Genomic DNA, 23,730 nt, shown 5'->3' on the forward strand with positions numbered 1-23,730 from the left:
TCAGATCTGCTCCTTGCTGAATTCAGACACGCGTATTACTGATGTGCGTGCATTTTTAAAGAAATGCACATTACCTTTGTTATGTATTTGTTAATGAATCAGGCCCTTTGTGTCTATCTGCCAGTGCAAAGCAGCTAGCTGACCAGTGTTATTTCTTGGCATCAAGCTCACTGCTGAACATAGAGCCAGAACACTTGTTACACTTGTTACCAGGGCCGTCTTTCCCATTGGGCACAATGGGCAGGTGCCCGGGGGCCCTGCAACCCAGGGGGGCTCGTCGGAGGCAGCAAAAAAAAAAACCTGAAAAAAAAGAAGAAAATACTTACCTTGCGGTCAGCTGGCGATCCGGCTCCCTCCATGGTCTCCTCCTCCGTCGCGCTCCGCAATGGATGTCGGGCGGGCGGGCGTGATGACGTCACGCCCGACATGCAATGCGAGCGTGACGGAGGAGGAGACCAGGGAGGGAGCCAGATCGCCAGCTGACCGCAAGGTAAGTATTTTCTTCTTTTTTTTAAGGTTTTGGTTTTTTTTTTGCTGCCTCCGACGGGCCCCCCTGGGCTGCAGGGCCCATATATATATAATCTTTTTTTTTTTTTTATATATAGGGGCCCCGGTGCATTGCTGTGCCCAGGGGCCCATGATGTTCTTAAGAGGGCCCTGCTTGTTCCCCATGTGTACAGATGAGTATCCTTGAAACAACCCTGTACTTGGAGACCTGCCCGTGCAGTCTCCCACTGCCAACACATGTCCCCAGCTACTATAAATTTGTGAGAAGACAACCATGTGAATAGGCCACAGAGCTGATCCAAAGATCAGCCATCCTCAACTGCTGTCCACGTGCCACATACATGTGGACAGCAGTTGAGGATGTTCTACTGTCTCTTAAAAAACAATATGTATCTCTTTACCTTTCCCCGACATACAAAAGACCCATCTTAAACATACGTTAACGATTTTACATAGTTCCTCAAGTTTATAGTGACGACCTAAAATCAACTATTATTTAGCATTTAGCCAATGTCACCAAATTTTCTTACTTATAAAAGATTAACCCTCCCTGGGCGCATATGACAATGTGCACAGTGATGTAAATAAAATACAGATTTATTAATATCTCAGTGTAACAGTATAAATGGGTTGCAACCCTAACTATTGGCACATCAAAAATAAATATACAGTTAGCGACAAAATGGTACACGATAATAATAGCACAATGGCAGGCAGGATTAGATTGTAAATAGTTCATATAAACCACAGTGGAATGATGCTCTGTTGGGGCTATTAAAGTCCTCTATATTGTAAAGCAACAAAAGAAGTCAATTCCTATACAGGTGTGGTAAAGATGGAAATCCTCCTTAGCGTTGTCTCAGTTGGCAAACTGCTTCTGTGGAGGAGACCCGGGGTGGGCTGATGTTTTGAGGACTTACCCTCGCATAAACGAACTGCCGATATCCTCCAGAGATCCTGCTTGAGATGATTATGAACAGTGCCGTGACAGCGCTTGTGCCGTAATGTAAAAGACTGATGCGGAAGTCGCGATCAGTCTCGAGTGAAGACTGCGCATGCGCCGAAAAGGTCTGATTGCTTGTCCGAAGACAGAGATCAGAAGCGGTGTTAGATGCCACTCGGGCGGATTTATAGTTGATGTGATACCAGGTGAGCCAACGCGTTTCGCACTACGACTTCATCAGGTATTGTAGGCTGGGTTGCAAGGTGGACAAGGGAACTATGTACTGGAGCTATTTGTAAATGAATTTTGCCCTTACTTGATGGACAAAACTAGTTCTTTCTGCACACTTTGTACTTATGTAAGCGGGACATGCTCTTATCTTGCTGCAGAGATGTAATAGGTACATTTGCTTGACACCCCCGATTAATTAATCAGGGGTGTCAAGCAAATGTTTCGTCAAAAGGTTAACTTTTTGTTTCTAAACCTAAGGGTTGAGCTATCCCTTTCTCCCTACTCCCCAGTGGCTGCAATTCCCACTGATTTTTCTGCATAGGGAGCGCTGAACTCACTCCAAATTACTTTCTAAATTTTCTTACTTGTTTTTACTTTTCTCAAAATGTATTCGACAAACATTCCCAAGAAAACCTTTAAAGAAAATTTAACCTTAAAACCATGTAAACCTATATCAACACATACGCAAACATATCGATAGAGATAGATTTTTTTTAAACTTCCCTTTTTCTCTGCTATGGCCACAAACAACTTTTTTATGATCAGACTGAATAATTTCAGGCAACTTGTTGACTTGTTTTCTGTCCCCATAGGGAAATATGGGGATTTCCCTACTGACACCATGGTCTTGTGTCTTATTCCTTAATATAACATTTACCTTATGTAAAAGTAATACTCACACTTGTAAAACACAATTCCCCAGCTTGTACTCTTTCACAGATACAGCTAAACAGATCTCTCATGATTCACCAAATCTGGTGACCTCCTTCTATTTTAAAGTCTTTTAGCTAACAAAGGGGCATATTTAACAAATAATGATAGTGCACTATCGTGCACTTACCATTAAAAAAATGTCCCTCTGTGTCCCTCGCATATTTAAGAAGGGTGCATCGCAGCAGATATCGTGGATATCTGCTACTTTGCATTCCTTTTTCCTTTTTGGCAGCAGTCACCATTCTACAGTATGGTGACTGCTCCCGGCCGCAATCTAACAAGTTCCGAAAAAACTGGCGTACATTATCATAAATGAAAAAATGAAAAAATCCAATGCTGTCAGCTCTGCTCCGAAGAGCAGAGCTGGACAGCGCATGTGTGGAGGGATCACATGATCCCTCCCTGTCACTCACCGCTCGCTCTCTGCAACTATAGTTGCAGAGACAGAGCGGAAATCTTCAAACTGCACATGCGCAATTAATGTATGAAGAGCAACGAAGATGACCAGGAGGAGATCCGGAGACAGCGCGTTTCTCATAAATGTGAGAAATAGTTCAATACTTATCAATGCGATAAGGATTGAAAACTATTTTTCACTTTATGAAAAGATTGATAAATGTGCCCCAAAGTTCTGTAGCATTTTTTGGAGAGGATATACTTGTTCTTCTATGATGATACCAGGAGATACCTCTGTGGTTCGTTGGCAGTGGGAATTTTTTAACAGTGATTACTTAACTTTCCTTACACTGCGACAGAAAGGTTTATCTTAGTTCCTTAGGTTCATTTGGAAGTAGGGCAGGATGATCTTTCTGCTCCTCAAAGAGGGCTCATATGTTTCAACACCTGCCTTTCACCAGCTAGTTCAGCTCAACAAAATTGTCATAATACCAAAGTTTATTGGTTTCCTTTAAGCTGATTTATTGAGTCAATATACAGCTAGGCAAAAGCAACTTCTGAAGGCGGAGTCACTACCAGCATGCAAGTCATAGCGAGCAGATAAGCCTCCCTACATTCTATATACAGTTCTACATATTCATGGAAGTTCTACAATACAGATGTTTATACAAATAGCAGGCCATATTAATATGGCACATAAAGAATAACACACTTCATTAGTATGCACTATATACATCTGGTGACCTGCCCAGTTTGGTTATACAATCTTGTTTTTAGTCCTAGGGGAAGTTCAGTTAAGGTATTTTACAGAACTTCTTGTCTAAGATGTTATTAGTGGATGTTCTGTCTTGTTTCCTGGGCTTGTATTCACAAACAATTTGCAGTTTCCAAATGTCTTATATCTTACTACAGAATAAGAAAAGCACATTTAGTAGTAGTCAGTTTAAATCTTTCCATGAATTTTCTTGTTAGTTAGAAGACTATCATGGATTTGTGCATTGCTTCTAGTCTATCTTCCAATAAACCGAGATAATGTATCATCCTGTTTCACAGTATAGCTATAATACATAAGCAAATTATTACAGTCCCTAATAATCATAAAACACATCATTAGTAAAATTTTATTAAACTCTATCCATTAATCTATCAATTTAACTTTTGTAATTTCAGAGAGCATATTGTGCCTTTATATATATTAAGTTTATTAAATCTTTGGAAAGCTGCATGGCTTGACAAACTTTCCAAATGAAATTTTGCTTGATGTACACAGTTATAATTAATTTAGCATGTTATTGGGAGGGTGGCTAAGCAGCTATCTCATGATGGGTTTTGCAGAGCTTCTGTTGAATCAAATGAATATCCTTCACCGTTGGAGACACCTCTTGCCCAAGTGCTACCTCATTGCTAAATTTGGAGAAAGAATACTGTCTAGAGTACTTTAAATATACTCCCACCCAAAAACTCAGTGTAAAGCCTACCTTCCACTCCAGGGCCTACCTTGCCAAAGACCTGAGTGGTTACGGCTGCTCTGAGCACCACATATAAGCCGTTATTTTAGTCCAATAGCCCCCAAAAGGGGCTCCCGACTAGCCCAACAAATCTCTGCACAAGCTACAATCTACATACATGCTCCACCACAGCTCACTCCTCCTGATGGGGGGCTTCCCATCTGGTCGCCTACGTAGGGCCAGCAAAACACTCAGAATTGGAACTACATTAAAGGTGAAACTCCAAGGACTGCTTCATCCTACTTTACTGCAGCTAAGTGAGTAACACTATTTTCTATGTTTAACTGTCATTAACCATATTTGGACCACCATAATTGAAAATACTTTTACTGTATAATATAATTAACTAAGAGCTACATAGCACCATGACTGTGTCTTGCCAGAATCTCCTTATGTGTATCTTGCGATCACTGTACTATTACTGCACTGACAAGGCACTGTCAAAGTTTTATTTCAGCTAGATAATATAACAAAGCTGTCACTTGCAGTGTTATACTGCCATACTCCATAGTAGTGTCTTTGCTGCCTCCTTGTGGTAATTTAATTTGCTGTACTATAATTTTACAAGCAAGTACTCACTTCTAACTGGAAAGAAACTTGCTCTACACCAGTCACATGTTTCACATTGCTCCAGTGGCTCACTGTTCGTGATGTAGTCTAAATGTCGACAATGAAACTGCTCAAATTCAGGATGTTGCCACCATAATGCTGACAGTCAGAATGTTGACACAGGTAAAAAGTCGACATTCAGAATGTTAACATGTTCATTAGGTTGACAGGGTTAAAAAGTTGCTATTTTGAATGTCGACAGGTTGTAAAGTCGACTGTCACTATGTCGACATAAAGGGTTAGGTTTAAACTGGCAAAGAGTTTGGTACTAGCAAAATTTGGGGGCCAAAAATCATGGGCTCCTCCTGATTTTACTAGTACCAGCACTAGGCTTTGCCAGCCAGGGCTGGTGGCAGTATTGCAGGGAAACTCATAGCGTGGGGTCATAATGACAAACCGAGGCTGGTCAGTACGGGGCTGAATTCTCTAGGGAGATGTTGGCACCTGGGGCACCACAAGTGCCAGCATGCCCTGACACCCAGGGCCCTCTGAGACTTGTAGTGCATCAATAAAATAAAAATTTGAAATAAAATGCAAACACAGTTTTAAACATTACTTTAATTTAATTAAAAGCAACCTCTGTAATACTTACCTACATCCAGGGTCTTCAGCTGTAATACATTCAATGATCCCTGCTTGGCAAATAAATAAACAAACCAAAATGCATCCAATGATCCCTGCTTGGCACATTTTATGCCCCCCCCCCCTCCCAAATATCACCATGTATTCCATCCACTTGTTGGAGATGCAATTCTGCAATTGGTACCCTGTTCCATATACGGTGGGAGTGTCCAAATATAACATCCTTTTGGCAAAAGGTCTTTTGGGTTTCCACACAAATACTGGGTGCTGCAGTTCCACTAGACCCATGCTTCTGGTTTCTTCTTCCCACCACAATTCCAATTTACACATATAATAAATCATTACTGAAGCATTTAGAAAATTTGGCAAAAGTTGTGATACCGGTGCACTGGAAATATGACCGACTCCCTCTATATCTGAATGTTTCAGCAGAATAGATTTTTGTATGGAAATGGAGGACCTGATTTTTGCAGCCCAAGATAAGTTTACCGAATTCACAGCTACAAGGCTAAGTTGGCTAATCTTTAAAGAAACTTCACCATCCACAATAGAGAGTTAAACTAATTCTAAATAGTGTATGGTACATTTCTTGCCACAGATGTTGGATTACAACATATGGTTTTCTTGCAACCCACTTCACATAGGACCAGAGGCTACGTCTAACGAAGTGTTTCTCTCCAATTAACTTACTCCCTACCTCCCCCCTCCCTATTACCATTTATTCTCCCTTCTTTAATAGTTTATACTTTTTTCTGTTCTACTTCTCACCCAGCTATTAATTAAAAGAAATGTAAGATTGTGTGCAATTGTATCTGTTTATTTGATGTTCAACAAGAAATAAATAAAGAACACATAAAAAATATTTTTTTAGCATGATATCAAGTTTGGTCATCAAGGTATATCTCAGAACCTGTACTTTGCTGGTCAGCACAATCAGCCAGTGTCTGACTAGGGTTACCAGACAAAAGGCTCTCTGTTCCTGTCATGTAATAATAAAACTGCTTATGTGCTGCAAATGTCAGCTCACATGTAACAGTATGTTTGAAAAATAATAGTAGTTTGGACTCTCACATCTCCCTCCTCTCTTCTTTATCACTGCAACTGGGCAAGCAGCCACTACAACTGTGTTATTGTCTTGTAACAGTGTTCTTACAAGAGATGCTCTGGCTCGATTTTCTGAAAACCGAACCCACCCAAACTTAGAGGATCCGAGTAGGCTTGCGAGCCAGCTCGGTACTTTCACTCCTCCTCGGATCTGAATCAAGGCAAAACGTCATTGTTGGGTTGTCGGATCTCACAGGTTTTGGATTTCATAAGTACCTCCTTACCCAGGAGATCCAGTGCCATTGCGCACGCAGAAACAGGGGTAGCAGTGTTCTTGTCACTTGACAAAACTTGACTGGAAATGACTGGAGATTAATGTTATTGAGGTTAATAATAATGTAGCAACAAAAAATAACCAAATTATATGATTTTAGAAAAAAAATAGGGATCCAAAACCAAAACACACATGGGCGGTTTTGCCAAAACCAAAACCAAAATACGGAGTTAACCAAGATCCAAAACCAAAACCAAACCATGGGGGCCAGTGAACATCTCTAGTATTTACCTTTGGGAAACCTTGAAGTCATATTTCTTCAGTAAAGCTTTTGCTGTTTTTTTACTTTCAAGAGGAAAATGTTTTGAAACCATATTGAAGTCTACAGAGTTACAACAGGTGTAAACACCAGGCCACGTACCACAATGTGTTACTTATTTTTGCAAATACTTCCTAAACTTTAAAAATAATTGTAAAAATTGTAATGAACTATTAAGAACAATGTTAGAGGATGGCACATAGCACAAGCAGATGGGGTGCAGTTGAAGGCAGCAAGGACAAATCTCCAAAGGCAAAAACACAGCTCCAACCCCACTAAACCTAGTTTAGAAAAATATATACATCCGTATTTGCTGATTTTACCACTCTGGGAGATCCCAGAGGAGAGGTGCAACTGCAGAGGGTGGTGGGTTTTGATTAGAGATGGTCACTGACCCCCATGTTTTGGTTTTGGATTCGGTTTTGGATCTGGATTACCGTCGTGTTTTGGTTTTGGTTTTGTTTTTGCAAAACCGCCCATGCATGTTTTGGTTTTGGTTTTGGTTTTGTTTGGTTTTGTTTTGCAATTTGTTAAAATTACATTTATTGGTGCTAAAATAACATAATTTAGGTATTATTTTGTAGCTACATTATTATTAACCTCAGTAACACTAATTTCCAGTAATTTTTTATTCAATTTTGAACACCTCCTATGTCACAATATGATTTACACTTGAAAAGAAAAATTGCTGTAGTTCTTGCCAGTGGTAACAAAAAGGCCATTGTCATACCTGGGCATAAGACCAAAAATCCACCTCTTAAGTGTGGAATTATTTTTACACAAATCCTGGCAAGAGTTGTCTATCCATTTGTAGCGTTTTTGTTTAAACTTTTTATTAGAGACATCTTTTTTCCAATAAAAAAGAGGGCATTACAGAGTATCGAGAGGTTAATCAAAAATGGATAACACGTGTTTACATACAGCAGAACACAAAAACACTCTCATAACTTTTGCATTCGGAAGACAATTGTATATTCATCTAGTATTGTAAAGATGTTGTTTTTAATATCTTAGAATTATGGGGTGTAGAGGGGGGGGGTGTGATGGGTGGAAGGGGGACATGTACGGAGGGGTGGGAAATAAAGGATTCACGCATCAAATGAAAGAGAAATATTCTTGCTTAGAAATACCATTCCATATTCGGATATAACCAAAACTGGAGTGGAGTTTGATTATGGTACAAAGCCCATGAGGACCAGACCTTGTAAAAGGAGACGGCGGAGCCCCTCAGCACGCTAGTAATGTGCTCCATCTGGTAAGTGTGCCAAATCTGACCACAAACCATCTGAAGTGTTGGTGGTGTAGAGTTCTTCCAGGAGGCCGCTCTCTGACATGTGGCAGAGCTGATAATGTGTCTAAGAAGCTTATGTTCAGATTTGGTGAGATCTGGAAGGGTCAGTGGAAGTAAAATGTGCTTAGGGTCAGGTGGTATATGAGTTTCTAGAATTGCTGAAGCTAATGCAAGGACTGCTGTCCAGTATGGGCGGATCCCGGGACAGTCCCACCATATATGCATAAAAGTTCCCGTTTGACCACAGTTTCTCCAGCAGTCAGCGCTGGTCTGTGGGTAAATTTTTTGTAGTCTCGAGGGGACATAATACCACCTATGCAACAATTTGTTGGCATTTTCCTTGATGCGAACATTTATAGAACAATGGGCTGTACATTCATAAATATCCGACCACTCTTACTGGTCTAGTACAATCCCCAGGTCCGCCTCCCACTGCGTCTGAAAGCGATCCTTAACAGACAGAGTGGCGGCGAGCAAGGCACTGTAGAGAGTGGATATGAGGCCCTTGGAAGTTGGGCCCGAAAGGCACAAGTTCTCAAACATAGTGGGTGGTCTGGAAGAGAGTTGGGATTTAACCGTTTGATGATAATGCCTAATCTGAAGGTACTGGTGGAACTGTCCCGGAACAAAACCACACCGTTCTACCAACTCTGAGAATAGTGGAAATATCGCTGTTATAGTTATATGATTGAGTAACAGCAGCTTGCCCTTACCTGCCCATTTTGTGTACATGGAGCGAGACATTCCGGGTGCAAAAGCAGGGTTAGACCATAAGGGTATCAGAATCGAGGGAGCAGGGGAGAGGGATGCTAAACGATTGCATCTAGACCAGATTGAGAGAGATAGGGCCAGGACCGGGTGAGGTCGGACAGAGACTGGACGCTGAGCGGCTGGTAGCCAGAGAACAGAGCAGATCGAAGGACCACCCAGTATATCCGACTCTATGTCCACCCATATCCTAGTTCCAGGGGGAGAGTTCCATTGTACACACTGGGCCAGTCGCGCAGCGTAGTAGTAGTTGCGTATGTTAGGAATGCCGAGACCGCCTGCTGTGGGAGAGCGTTGCAAAATGCGAGCAGAGATCCTGGGCCACTTGTTTGACCATATAAACCGCATTATAAGGGTTTGTAACATTTTCAAGACCGAGGGGGGGACCCTGATAGGGAGAGTGTGGAAAAGATATAATAACCTTGGGAGCAAATTCATTTTCACTGACGTGATCCGTCCAACCCAAGATATCATGAGTTTATCCCATGCTTTTAGGTCTTTTTTTATACATGCTGTGAGAGGGGGATAGTTAGCTTGGTAGATACTCTCCACCTTTCTGGTGAGGGCTACGCCCAAGTATCTTATATGATCAGAATTCCAATGAAAGGGGAAGTTCAACTCTAGGAGTTGTTTTAGCTTAGAGGGAATATGGAAGTCTAGGATATCTGTTTTGGTCGTGTTTATCTTGAAATTTGATATTATCGAGAAAGTTTTGAGCTCTTGGAATAGATTGGGAAGAGTAGTTAAAGGATTAGTTAGAGTAAGGAGGATATCGTCCGCATAGAGGGCTATCTTATGGGCATTGGAAGGCAGTTGCATCCCAGTTATGTTAGGATTTTTACGGATTCTCATGGCGAGGGGTTCTATCACCAAAGCAAACAATAGGGGAGACAGAGGCAGAGCCGGATTTACACCTCATGAGGCCCTAGGCAAGATATCGGTTTGGGCCTCCCCCCCCCCCCCTTCACACACACAGTGGCCCCTCACACACACATAATAAACACAGACACACTATTAATACACTACCCCACCCAGGGCCTGATTAAGGGTTCAGGCCGCCCTAGGCTAATATGCCCGCAGCGCCCCCTCGCCTTCCATGCCAGGCTGTGAAACAGTCTGTGAGTGGCAGAAAATTCACGACACAGTGACTATTGACATTTCCTGATATATGTATTTCATGTCTGTGTGATAAACTACATACAGTTATTCTGGTAATGTTGTAAAGCTATTTCCTGGCAAGCTGTTGAAAAGTTGAGCAACTTGTAATGATCATCAGGGGGTGATATGGAATCAAAGGCCGATGTCTAAGAGAATTATAAATGCAAAAGAAGGGAACTGTGCATCCTCTACCAATTATTCCTATGTCTAATAATTTATGTCACATCAAATGCTGTCAAAAGGGGTATACTGATATTCCCAGTTCCATGTCCAGAATATATGTAAAACAAATGGCCCAGGCACAATCATGTGTAGTATGGAAAGTAAATATAATGTACCTATTGCACCAGCAGTGAAAAAGGAGTGTGCTAAGAATATATGTTCTTAACACTGGTGATCCACACATTGACACACTCCTAACTCAAACTGGTAACACACAGTAAATCAGTAACACACACTTGTTAGTAACACAAAGGCGCTAAATCACACCGGTAACACATAATACACACCAGTAAGTAACACACTGATGATCTACACAATAACACACCCACAATGGATAGAAACACAATAGTGACAATCAGTGACACACTAGTGACAGGCACATGAAGTGACACTAGAAGGTATGTGAAAGACATTAACATGTCCGCTGCCAGGAGATGCCCTATATTGAGGTAACAGGGCTTTGTAAGCATTATAGACCCCAGAGCTGTCACTCCCCCGAGTCCTAAGAGATTAAACATACAAAGTGGAGGGAGAGGAAGAGGAGGGAAAAATATTTACCGATCGAGAAGATGAAGAGCGCTGAGCGCGACTTCCATCCAGGACTATCCCGCCGCCATCACGAACAGTAGCGCTATCCGCTCCCTCGACTGTAATGTCGCGCTGCACATTGGGACATGTAGTGCTCTCCAGTTAAACACCACTTCAGTATGCTGCGCTGCACGTTGGAATGTGTAGTCCTTTCATGATGCACATGTCAGGCAATAGACTAGTGGCGGGCAGGGTAATATTAGTCAGTTTTATCAATGGGTCTACAGCACTGTCAGGTAACGCAGGCTGGAGCGCTCTTCCTTTTCCACTGGTAAAATGTCATAGAGGCGGTAGGGGAAGGTGAGTACAGCACGGCGATGATCTGCAGTGACGGATCATGTGGCAAAAACCTTGCGCCCCCATAAACAATGCGCGGGGGGGGGGTGCCGTGAGTCGGGGGAGGGACCGAATTTTTATTTTTTTTATTTTTCAAATTGCTTCCCCAGATGTGCCCCCCGAGAGCTGTTAGGCCCTAGGCAGGTGCCTAGGTTGCCTAGCGGTAAATCCGGCCCTGGACAGAGGGCATCCTTGCCGGGTCCCGTTTCGGATGGTGAAAGATGGGGAGGAGCCTCCGTTCACCTGGACCGAGGTAGATGGGTTATGGTACAGGGCCGATACCCCTCTAAAGAAGCAGTCCTGGAAGCCGTACGCAGTCAGAGCCTGCATCATGAAGGGCTAGCCAACGCTGTCAAATGCCTTCTCCACGTCAAGTGACATGAGGAGAGAGGGCTGTTTATTATCATTAATATGTTGGATGAGATCTGTAATCCGCCTAGTATTGTCTGCAGCCTGTCGACCCGGGACAAACCCGACCTGGTCTGGGTGTATTAGTCTGGGGAGCACTGAGTTGACCCTATTTGCGAGGATTTTGGCATATATTTTGAGGTCAACATTTAGGAGCGATATAGGGCGATAGCTACTACAAAGGGAGGGATCCTTACCCTCTTTTGGGATTACTGAGATCCGGGCTCGGGTCGTCGCCGGGTCAAAGGAAGTTCCATCGAGGATGGAATTAAACCATGTGGTGAGTTTAGGGCTAAGGACCCCAGCACATTTTTTATATATTTGGCTGGGAACCCGTCCGGGCCCGGGGCGGAGAACACTTTCATGCATTTGTAGCATTTTTAAAGCCACACTCAGTAGATGTAGGGACCTTAACCATCTGGGATCCTCATCCATGTTTCGTAATTTTTCAGCGAGTTCTTGGAAAACTGTTGGGAAAATCAGAAACTTTGGTTAAAAAAAATAACAACAAGCATTCCAGCATAATCTACCTCCCTTCTCTCATCTAAATCCCAGCTCCTGCAATCTTCCCCCCCAACACCTTCATAATCAATATCCCCTAAACCAACAAATGGCAGTTAAACAATCTTCTGCAAGAGGAAGCAAGAATGAAACCTGTCACCCAGTCGCAAAGCGGATCACATACGCCCTGGGTACTATGCTAGTGTTAGATCTGCGTCCAATGTCCACTATTAATACAGTTGGTTTAAGACATTTAATTGAGGTGTTCTGTCCCTGTTAGCAAATGTCATCACTATACCATTTTACTAGAAAAGCTAATTCTCTCCTGTACTGATAAGTTCCTAAAAATTTAATTATTGGGCGACAAAATGGCATTCTACCCACTGTACACTTAACCACAGATATGTGTACAAGTGGAACTGGGCAAACTAAAGATTATATGACTGTGAAAGCCCACTGGGTTGGTCATTCGCCTTCCCCAGCATGGACAGCAGCAGCATGTACCCAGGTACGTCACATTTTTGAGAAGTAGGCTACTCTGTGTATCAGCGGCTTCAGTAAGAGGCATACAGCTGACAAACTGTTCCAAAAACTAAGGGATGTCATTGAAAGATGGCTAATCCTGCTTGGACTCTCCTGAGGATATGTCATTTCTGATTACGACCCCAACATTGGTCAAGCATTACAGCGGGGTTGAATTCCATCACATTTCCTGTTTTGCACACACTATCAACTTGGTGTTACAGAACTTTTTAAAAATGACATGCAGGAGATGCTGTTTGTGTCCAGAAACATTTAGGGTCAATTTCTGGTTTCTGCAACAGCATGTAGGAGAATGCAGCAGCTGCAAGAAGACTAGCATTTGAGGGGAATATACTTTAGTCCAGCGAAGTAGTTACCTGTGAAGAAAGTGCAGACACCGTTAGCTTGAGTCAAGTGATTGCCTTAATAATACATTTTGAAAAGGTGCTACAGAAAATTATAGTGTGCAATAAAACAGAGTAAATGTGCTAACTATATTTTAATTGTAGATTAAATACTTAATTTTCTTTGCAAGGATCCCAGACTTATCAACATCTTGTTGGGACATCTTCTCTTTCAGTTTCTCTGGCAACTGCTTGTTGTAAAAGAAATTTGTTTTCCCAAGACACCCAGTGGTGATGCAGATGAGTCCGCTCAACATTTTGATATTTGCTGTGCTGTAAAAGAATTGCCCAAAAATCGTGGCAGCTCTGCCCTAAAATCAACTAGTCATTCCCTTTGGAAGGCCATTATCAGCAATTACATCATACTACACAGACTTATATGATGGTGGGATGAATTAGCATTGTTTGAGGAAGATTATCACTAAACCCTGCCACCTCTCCTGTTTCGCAGTGAGCTATGGTACAATAAAATGTAACTGCAGATTTAGACCAAGGGCTAGATTTACTAAGCTGCGGGTTTGAAAAAGTGGGGATGTTGCCTATAGCAACCAATCGGATTCTAGGTGTCATTTTGTAGAAGGTACTAAATAAATGAAAGCTAGAATCTGATTGGTTGCAACATCCCCACTTTTTCAAACCCGCAGCTTAGTAAATCTAGCCCCAAGACTGTCAGCCCTATTATTTCTATTTCAGCAATTACAATTAGCAATAGAGCAATGGAGCTCTTCTCTTTGAGTGTTACCTATATAACGCAGCACAATTTGCCTGCAAATTCTACAGACAAGCCTGCTTGTCTTCCTCTTCATCAATTGTGTATATTACACCCAAACATTATTAGTAAAAAAATAGGAAAAATACAGTTTAATCCCTGATAGGCCCCCCACCATCCTTTGCATGTTAATAGTAGGATTGGTTGGAGTTATGGTCAAGGTCACACATTTTTTTGACAAATCCTTCAAACCAGCCCAGATGTCAAACTGTTGTGTTCTGCCACCTGCACCATCCCTGCTTGTGTTTGGAAAGTGCATATTGGTGCCAGAACCTCACGTGCCAGAACTGCTCTCACTGGTGCCACACTGCTGCAGGACTTACACAATCAACCACATCCTCATTGTCGGATACCCAAATCTCCCCTACATCCTCTTCTAAAGACAAAGGGCTAGATTTACTAAGCTGCGGGTTTGAAAAAGTGGGGATGTTGAATATAGCAACCAATCAGATTCTAGCTATCATTTTGTAGAAGGTACTAAATAAATGAAAGCTAGAATCTGATTGGTTGTTATAGGCAACATCCCCACTTTTTCAAACCAGCAGCTTAGTAAATCTAGCCTAAAATGTCATCCTCACTTGGTGTATCACCGGCTACACAGAATGCTCACGATTAGACATCCCACTGTTGGATGGACTCTCCACAGGGATTGGTGTCATTTCTGATTCAGAGCAAACATTATCCTCTAATGCCGTACTGTTATCTTGCAGCTCGGCTTTGACGCGTAATAGTAGTTGTGCACCACTTGTAGGCTCGGTAACATTTTTGGATCTGCCACTAATAGCCAAAGGTGAAGGCCTCATTCTCTCTTTGCCACTGTGTGTGTAGAATGGCATGTTGGCATTTTTTTTTATTGGCACTTAACTTTTGCTCAGTAACACTTCTTTTTTGCTTCAACACAGTAAATTTTTTTGGGGTTTTGGTTTTTTGGACTGATTTCAAAACACTGTGTAGTCTGACATCGCCTTGCCCAGATGACGTACTGGGAACACTAATATCAGGACTGGTGACAGAACCTGGTTGCTCATTCTGATCATATGTGGACTGCTTTGAATCCATTCTGAGCACTTGTAGTGGTAAAAATTATTTGGTAAGATACTGCTGACAAATATGACTTTTGACAGCCAGAAATATTTATGCACAATTATGGGGGACACCCCAAAAGCACTGGGGAGTGCTAAAAATTATTTGGTAGATACTGCTGACAGATATGACTTTTGACAGCCAGAAATATTTATGCACAATTATGGGGGGCACCACAAAAGCACTGAGTAGTGCTAAAAATTATTTGGTAGATACTGCTGACAGATATGACTTTTGACAGCCAGAAATATTTATGCACAATTATGAAGGACACCCCAAAAGCACTGGGGAGTGCTAAAAATTATTTGGTAGATACTGCTGACAGATATGACTTTTGACAGCCAGAAATATTTATGCACAATTATGGGGGACACCCCAAAAGCACTGAGGAGTGCTAAAAATTATTTGGTAGATACTGCTGACAGATATGACTTTTGACAGCCAGAAATATTTATGCACAATTATGGGGGAAACCCCAAAAGCACTGGGGAGTGCTAAATATTAAAAAAATAAAATAAACCTCTTTCCTCCTCTCTTTTCTAGCGATTTTTGTTACAGCAATTGGAATAAGAATATTGTATTCTCTGTCCCTGCTCTAATCAGCCTGTGACTACACCCTGCTCTCTCCCTCTGTCAAATGGCGATGGATTGCTGTGGAGGCGTGTATTTATAATCTTGAAGTATCGCGAGAACCGAGCCACGAGAACCGACGACGTCACAATGACGTTCGGCCTCGATTTGGATTCGGAGCGGGCGGGAGAGTACCGAGCTACTTAGCTCGGTACTCGGATACCCAAAGTTCGGGTGGGTTCGGTTCTCGGGGAACCGGACCCGCCCATCTCTAGTTTTGATTGTAATGCAACTTTACTGAAATCTTGAAGTTAATAATTTCTGAAGTGAGCATACTGATTTCAAAATTGGGAACATACATACAAGCAGGTGATGAGGACGGTATACAAACAGGTGCATTGAGTCTAGTCTGAAATACAGAACCAGCAATGTTGTACAAATTGGAAAAATGTATACTTATTATAGTTTACTGAGATGCATATTATAATTTCTTTTTCAGGCCCAAAAACGAGCAGGAATGACGTGTAAGGAGACTATTCCTTCAGGTATGTGTCTAGCTTCATCATAACAATGGTTTTAATCAGAAAAACCATTCCCACCTCAAATACATTAACAAACCACATAAATACTGTAAACTCTATCAAGCAACTTCCAACAACCTAGGATTTCAAGGTCAGATCGGGGAGGAAAGAGGAGTATACATGTAGTCAATGTATAGTAGGGTCGTGCAAAGGTTGAGAGCACACACATCCGTCAAATTCAAGCTCTGTTTATGTCTCATGTGGTTTTTAGCCATATCACTTGCACCAGCTACAGGGATACTTTTCACTGTAAAGAATGATTTTTCAAAATAACCTTACCAATTCAAGTACTTTAATGAGGCCCTTGCCTGTGCCCCAACTTTTTTCTGTATTTAGCAGGGTCCCACAACTTGCTAGGCCTCACCTTTTTTTAAATTGAAAAATGTATACTTTATTTTGCATATTCAAATGTACTGTGTCACAGTGCAGCTGAAACTATTAAAACATAAATCAGACATACTTTATAGTACAATACAAGCCATATGATATGACATTCTACAATAAAATTCAAGTAAAACACTACTTATTCATCACATCAACAAGGTAACTGTCTCAAAAAGCAGTGGATGTGAGGGGGTAAGTGAGGGTAATCGAAGGAACTAAGCTTTATTGATAGACAGACACATATAAGTTAAGGGTGCATAAATAGGGCAAGACAATCAACAAACGAACAGTGTGATTGGGAAAGGGGAGAAGTGTAGGGGAGAGGAATCACAGGCCCAGTCTTTATTAAAAAAACAGACCCATATAGGGAGAAGGGGAAGATTAAGAGGTATCCAGTCCACTTCTTTTTCCTCAGGTCTGTCTATGATTGAATAATCTTTAAGCAGGCTGTTGATCAGCCTGCAACAGTCCTAGATAGTCCTTGTGAGTATACTAGGTTTAATGTAACCTTCTGGGCCACACAGCTGGCCTACCCAGTACCTATCTAAGGTTCAAAATCACCCAGGCAAGTATCCGGAATAAAGCAAATAATTTTATTTAACAAAATGGTAGCACCAAACAGCAATAAGCATATTTAAATAATAACTTGAAACACTTCAGTCTGGCACAGACAACATACAGGGTATAATAAAAACACCTCACCAGTATCCTTGTCACTTTCAGAGACTGCTGTGCATTAATCCAGACTGCATTTAAGACTACCAGCAAACGTAGCGGCCTTAAGTCACGGTCACTTCGATAGACACACAGCTCCCCAAGACTGGAGAGGTAGATCAGGAAAATGGCAGTACTCCAGGGACCGATTGTCCCTTTCCTATCGGGGGCAGAAATTGATATCTCAACGCCAGCCTGACTTCAGCTATCAATTGGTAGTGAATGCCCATTTGCTGTCCTCTGTAGCTGTCTTTAGGCCCAAAAATGACCTCATCAGCAATTTCAGGACCTGCTGTCACAATTCTGAATAATATTTTAGTGGATCCCTTGTCTCTGCCAAGATAGAGCTCACTCAGGGGTGCGGAGTCTAACGGGTAAGAGGTTTTCGCCAGTGAGCCCCGCAAGAGGGTATGGATTTCACTGCTCCTATCCCACAGGTCACGGTCTCCTGAATGAGTGATGGCAGAGTAGAGAGTGGAGCTTAAAACACAATGAGTTGATACAAATGGTCCGAGAGAATCTGGATGCACAAGCTAATAGTCCTTGGCTCAGTAGTAACACAAGTAGTGGTAATGCTGAAATATGATAGCAGGGGTATAGATGACACGTCTGAATGATTGCAGGTAGATACTGATGCAGAACAGTTGAATGAACGGTATAGGATTGGCTGATTTGTAGAAAGTAACTCAGGGCAACAGCAGACAATCACTAGCACAGCAACAGTTCAAATAGGAGTGATAATGAGATACAACTCGCTAATCCACAACTGGTAACTCATGGAAACTGCAAGGAATACTAATAGAACAACAGTTCAACAATGGTAATATCGGAAATAGAACTAACTAGTCCAAGAATGATAACTCAAAGCATAGTAGGTGAATCACTGATACAGCGGTAGTTCAGACTAAGGAAATGGTGGAGTAGAACTTAGCTGATCTGTAGATAATAACTCAGAACATAGCAATATAATCACTGACACAGCGGCAGTTCAAGCAGAAGCAATAATGGCATAGAACTTAGCTGATCCGTAGGTGATGATTCAGAGCAACAGGTGAGTTACTGGTACAGCGACAGTTCAATATAAATATGTAACGAAGAAATAGAACTTAGCTGATCCGTGAATGGCGATTCAGAATAGCAGCTGAGTTACTGGCATAGCGGTAGTTCAAATGTAGAAACAGCAGAGACATTGAACTAGCTGATCTGTAGATGGTGATTCTGAGCAGCGGTGATGAGTACAGGTGCAACAAGCAGTTCATTAGCAACAGTTCAATATGTAACAGAGGAATAGAGCTTAGCTGATCCGTGCATAGTGATTCAAAGCAACGAGTAAGTTGTTTATACAGTGGCAGTCCAAATGAAGAGGTAATGGTGGTATTGAGCTAGTTGAACGGGAGATGGTGATTCCGAGCAGCAGCGAAGAGTACAGGTGCAACAGGTAGTTCACAAACGGCAGTAGCAGCTAGGAGTATAGCTGATTCCAGACGTGCAGGCAGGCAACAGGTGAGTCAGACCAAAGGAAGCCAAATCCTACTGAGAGTGAGTAACTCGAAGAACAGGCAAGGACAGGAAACCATGAGAGGTTTAAATAGTGCTCCAAAATGCTTAGAGCCAATGGGAACAGGTGGGAGGTCATAGGCGAAGGTAACAGGTAGCGCATGTGCAGAACCAAATACAAATGATGAATGAAGTCAGTAGCTTTGATCACTACTTACAAGAGGAAGGTAACAGTGCCGGTACCTGTCTATGGGACCAGCGTGGCACCTGCCTGTTTTGTCCTTTTCTGTGTTTACCTTTTCACAGGTAAACATACAGACAAAGAGATAGCAGATGAGTCACTCCTGATTTAATTAGGGACAGGTATTTTTCTGTGGCTATACAGCAGAGTTTGTTTAAACAGGAAAGATCACACTCCAGACACACTGAATTGAATGGGAAAAACTAAAATATTTTTAAATATTGTTGAAAAATTTACATTTCTAATTTGAAAGAAATCACTAAAAATCACTGGTTAATGGATTAGAGTTGGGTCAAAAAATATATATATTTTTTTTCTCTCAGTGATTTAAGCGATTTTGATTTGGTTGTAAAATTGACTTCTGTAAATGGGTGTAATGTAAACTTACCCATTGTCTTTAAGGCTTCTGACTTAATAAATTTGTAACATATAAAGAATCTTTGTATAGTTTTTATTTTATTTATTTCTCTTTCTCAATGTAGCTTATCAATATAGATTCTAACCAGGGGAGGGCTGGCAAATGTTAGTCCTGGGAGCAAGACTCGACTTCAGCCTATAAGGAACATTTTAAATGAAAAAAAAAATGCAGGTGGCCTAGTGACCCATCCCAAGGTAGCCCACTACGGGATTGGCCCGGGGCAGATTTTCCCCTGCTCAGCCTGCCCCTGATTCTAACTTAAAAATAGAAATTTCTGAAATAAGTGATTAGTTTTGTAATTTAGCTGTTTTACTTCATATTTTTTGATGTATGTATTTCTTATTTTACAGTCATAATGCCAATGGCTGAAACCGCATTGCTACATTCTATTGTAAAAAATATATATATATTGTAAAAATCTGTTACTGTCACAGAAACTGAAAGCTGCCTTTTCTGTTTGCAGTGGCAAATAATATATCAGACATCATTGGATTATCAGAGGTGCCTTCTCAGCCCACAGAAACAAAACAGCTGCCCTTTAAAGAAGAACCAGTCACTAAAGAGCGCTTACCAATGAGTGAGGTGATTGTTCTGCGTGGACTCACTCTGGCTCTGGCCATTGTTGTGCTTCTAATTGGGGTTCTGATAAAAGTATGGCCATCTGCTGACTAGAGGAGCATCCTCGAAGGCTGTCACTGTTTAGAAGAACATTATACTTAGATATATTATTCAAAATTGTTTTGTACAACTTTTAAATTGGCCACACATCAGCAGATTCTGCTTCTCAAATTGAAGATAAAGTGAAAAGACTATCATTTAATTTGATCACACACATGGGTGGCAAAATTAAATGAGATCTGCCCATTTGGTTTACTTAGCCAGTTCATTTCTGGCTCCATTGCAGCTAGTTGGTGCAGTTGAAAGATGACTGCACACACAAGTTGACAGCGACCATCCTCCAATTGCATTTTCCACCAGGCCAAATTATGATCATCTCAATAAGAGATGGTTATTTGGGATCACAGTCGTTACGATATGGTGCTGCATGCCTAATGTATACTGCAATATGTGCAGCTTCACCGCATAGGATTCTACAATGTATGAAAGATGCTCTGTACAAAAGTGATTGCTTACTATTGTCACTCTAGCTATAAATGGGACATTTGAATGCAGTATTAAAGATTGATTAATTCATTTGTGTATTGATTATTGAGAGAAAAAACTTTGTGTCACTTTTTCTGACAAAATAAAATTGGAAACCATCAAAAATCTTTTTTGACAGTGATTATTGTTAATGTTAAAGGTAATGTAATGCATTAAATAAAATGCTTGCAGATTAATTTAGGAATTAGTGATACATCTCTCAGAAGTGAAAGTGCCATTATTTTAATGAAATTTAATTTATTTTACAAAAATTAAAAATAAATATCTATTTTTACATGAAGATTATTTATGTATAGTTGTACACTATTCTAATTTGTATAAACCGTACATTTAGGCTAGTGAACATGGCAGCTATCCATATCCACATTTTAGCCCTGGAAGCCTGGCACCTCAGCCAAGGTGCCAAACTAAATCCTCTTTGGAGCTCCAGTTCTCAATTTCCACAGTATACTTAGATTTCTGCCAAAGTTCATAGGTAAAGAGAGTAAAAAGGAGCCATTTGTGGAAAAGCAGATATTTGCCACGGTTGCTGGAAAGAATAGAGCTGATTGAGGATATTCCTTGCAAAGCATGGACGAGACACACTGGTGCAGATTTTTTTAATGCAATGCTGAAGAGAGGAGATGGTGCAAGATTATTGTAATGAAAGAAAGAGGAGGAGAGGGTGCATTTTTAAAGGGCAGTCTTTGCTGTGTGCACAGCCATTTGCATGCCGCAATAGCAGAGATCAGGTCTCACTCTATTGCGCCTTCTAGCTGCCCTTCAGTAGAGAAGTGCATTTCCAGTTATACTTTACCCATTGTAAAACAATGCTTCAAACACACAAAGTAGTATATGTAATAAAGTCCCAATGCCCCATCACACTAATTAATTTGAGACATAAATGAGCAGTATATTATGAGAAGGAAAGGAAAGGTTTCATTAAATGTTAAGGGTGATTATAAAGTAGTAAGAAGTTGGAATTTGATGTGACATTTAGACTTTGCATCTTTCTGCCTGTCATTCATTATCATTCAATAACATTCATAATTCTGGAGATATGTATGTTCTTTCCTGGGTTGTGGAAGCATAGCGGGATCTTCTTCTTAAGCCTGTACAAAGTGCATAAGGCATTGAGTCATTAAGGAGAGCAAAGCGAAAAAAGAGTAACTTTGCTCCTGGACAAACCATGTTACAATGCAAAGGGTGCAAATTAGTTTATTATTTTGCACATAAGTTACATACTGGCAGCTTTTTCATGTAGCACACAAATACGTCATAGCTTTATTTTTACACTAAAATTTAGTTGATCTAGGACATGCCCTGTCCCAAATATAAATCTTCCCCCTCATTTAAATTTAACTCCCCCTCCAATGCAACATGGTTTTGCCAAGTTGCAAAGTTACTAATTTTTTTGTGCTTTGTTCTCCTTAATGACTCAGGCCCATGTTTTTTATCGAAACATGACAGGTCCTCTTTAAGTAGGTATTATACAAGCTGGTGTAGTTGACATATACCAACTTTCATGACTTGCAGCCTTACATGCTTATTTTGGGCTCTCAAATGTCACCATTGTTTTAACTTTAAAAACATTAACAGGGAGCATGTCAAATTCAGATTTGCAGCAGAATATTCATGGTTCACTGGAATTGGTTGTTCTGGTTTATTACAAATGACATGCAAAAGCAACCAACAGAGGAACAGAAACATGCACAATATAGTTAACATGAATGGTACATAGTGATACATACAATGGAGTTGTCAACAATGCAGAATCGCTGGATTAAAGTGAAAAAAAGGGAAAAGAAGCCCTGACAAGCACATGTTTAGTCTTCATTTTCTCTATAAAAGATTTTTGGTTTTGCAAATCTTGCCTACATCACATGGAAAATTTACAATTGTTGTTTTAAATGTATGAGTGACTGGTGGGAACATATTAAGGGTAAAGTATGCAGTATCTTTCAAGCAGAAGATAGTCAACAGGCATGTGTGAGGAGAAGAAACTTCAGAAGACTGCAAGACATCCAACTATGCAGCTGAGATTTGAGAGATGAACTGGAGGAGATCAAAGAGGGTCTGAATAGTCAGTGTGAAGAGGAATCAAGATGCCTCATCTTTCATTCCAAACTAGAGAACCTGGAGAAGGATGAAAATTGTAGGGTTTTTTTGTTTTCAGGAAACAACACTCCGACCACATGCCCCTATCTGTGTTACAACTCTGTCTGTTGTTTGTACCTAACAGCAGTGCCTCATACCAGCAGAGTTGCTGCTGTTCTGTTCCTGAACTCTTCTACATGCCTGAAGGAGTTAATCTCCTTGCATTATGCCTGATTAGAACTGCACCTGTTGCACTGCTTTAAGTACCTGCCTCTAGCTGTGCTCTGTGCAGTTCATCCGTTTGTTCCTGGCTGCTGCTAACCTGCTCCTGTGCTGTTTGGTATATACCTGCTGGATTGAACTTCTGTGTATGACCCCTGCCTGGACCTTGCCTGCTTGCCTGAGACCCCGAATCGTTTGCCTGTACCTTGGACCACGCTGTTTTGCCTGTTGCCCTGACCTTTTGGACAGACTTCTGGACCTCGCTTATTTGCTTGATCTCTGCCTGGTTATTTGGATTTGTTTGTCTGATCTCTGTTTGATCCCTGGACTGCTTTCCTGGACAGCCTTGTGCCTTCTGGACTGGGGTAAAACTTATAACACCCGTTCCTGCCATTTTTACTATACAGTCTCCTTAGGAACCTGTTCTTATCAGTGGATCTGAGTTATCTTTGTTTGTGGATTTACCTGAATAAAGACACTTTGCTTTACACTTCTGTTACTCTTTGTGAATGCACTGGGATTCATAACAGTCTGAGGCCAACATCACCAGGATGTAACGCTCTTATCTGTTCCCCGCTCCAGCGATGTCGCTCTGTGCCATGATCGGCACTTCCGGGTAGCGGGTCACATGACCCAGCTGCCGAGACGGGCTGTTTGAATTCTTTCTGTAACCTCGGCACTGACAC

General features: G+C 41.3%; 1 protein-coding gene across 1 annotated transcript in view; it reads left to right on the forward strand.

Moving 5' to 3' along the window:
* Nucleotides 1-20,794, forward strand: part of LOC142140259 (multidrug and toxin extrusion protein 2-like) — a 94,251-nt gene extending 73,457 nt beyond the window's left edge. The window contains exons 15-16 of the mRNA XM_075198079.1: nucleotides 16,247-16,292; nucleotides 20,046-20,794. Coding sequence (XP_075054180.1) covers nucleotides 16,247-16,292; nucleotides 20,046-20,254 — 255 coding nt within the window. The 3' untranslated portion in view covers nucleotides 20,255-20,794. The remainder of the gene's footprint in view (nucleotides 1-16,246; nucleotides 16,293-20,045) is intronic.
* Nucleotides 20,795-23,730: the final 2,936 nt, after the last annotated feature.

This window comes from Mixophyes fleayi, chromosome 2 (assembly GCF_038048845.1).
Source record: "Mixophyes fleayi isolate aMixFle1 chromosome 2, aMixFle1.hap1, whole genome shotgun sequence".
Classification (NCBI taxonomy): domain Eukaryota; kingdom Metazoa; phylum Chordata; class Amphibia; order Anura; family Limnodynastidae; genus Mixophyes; species Mixophyes fleayi.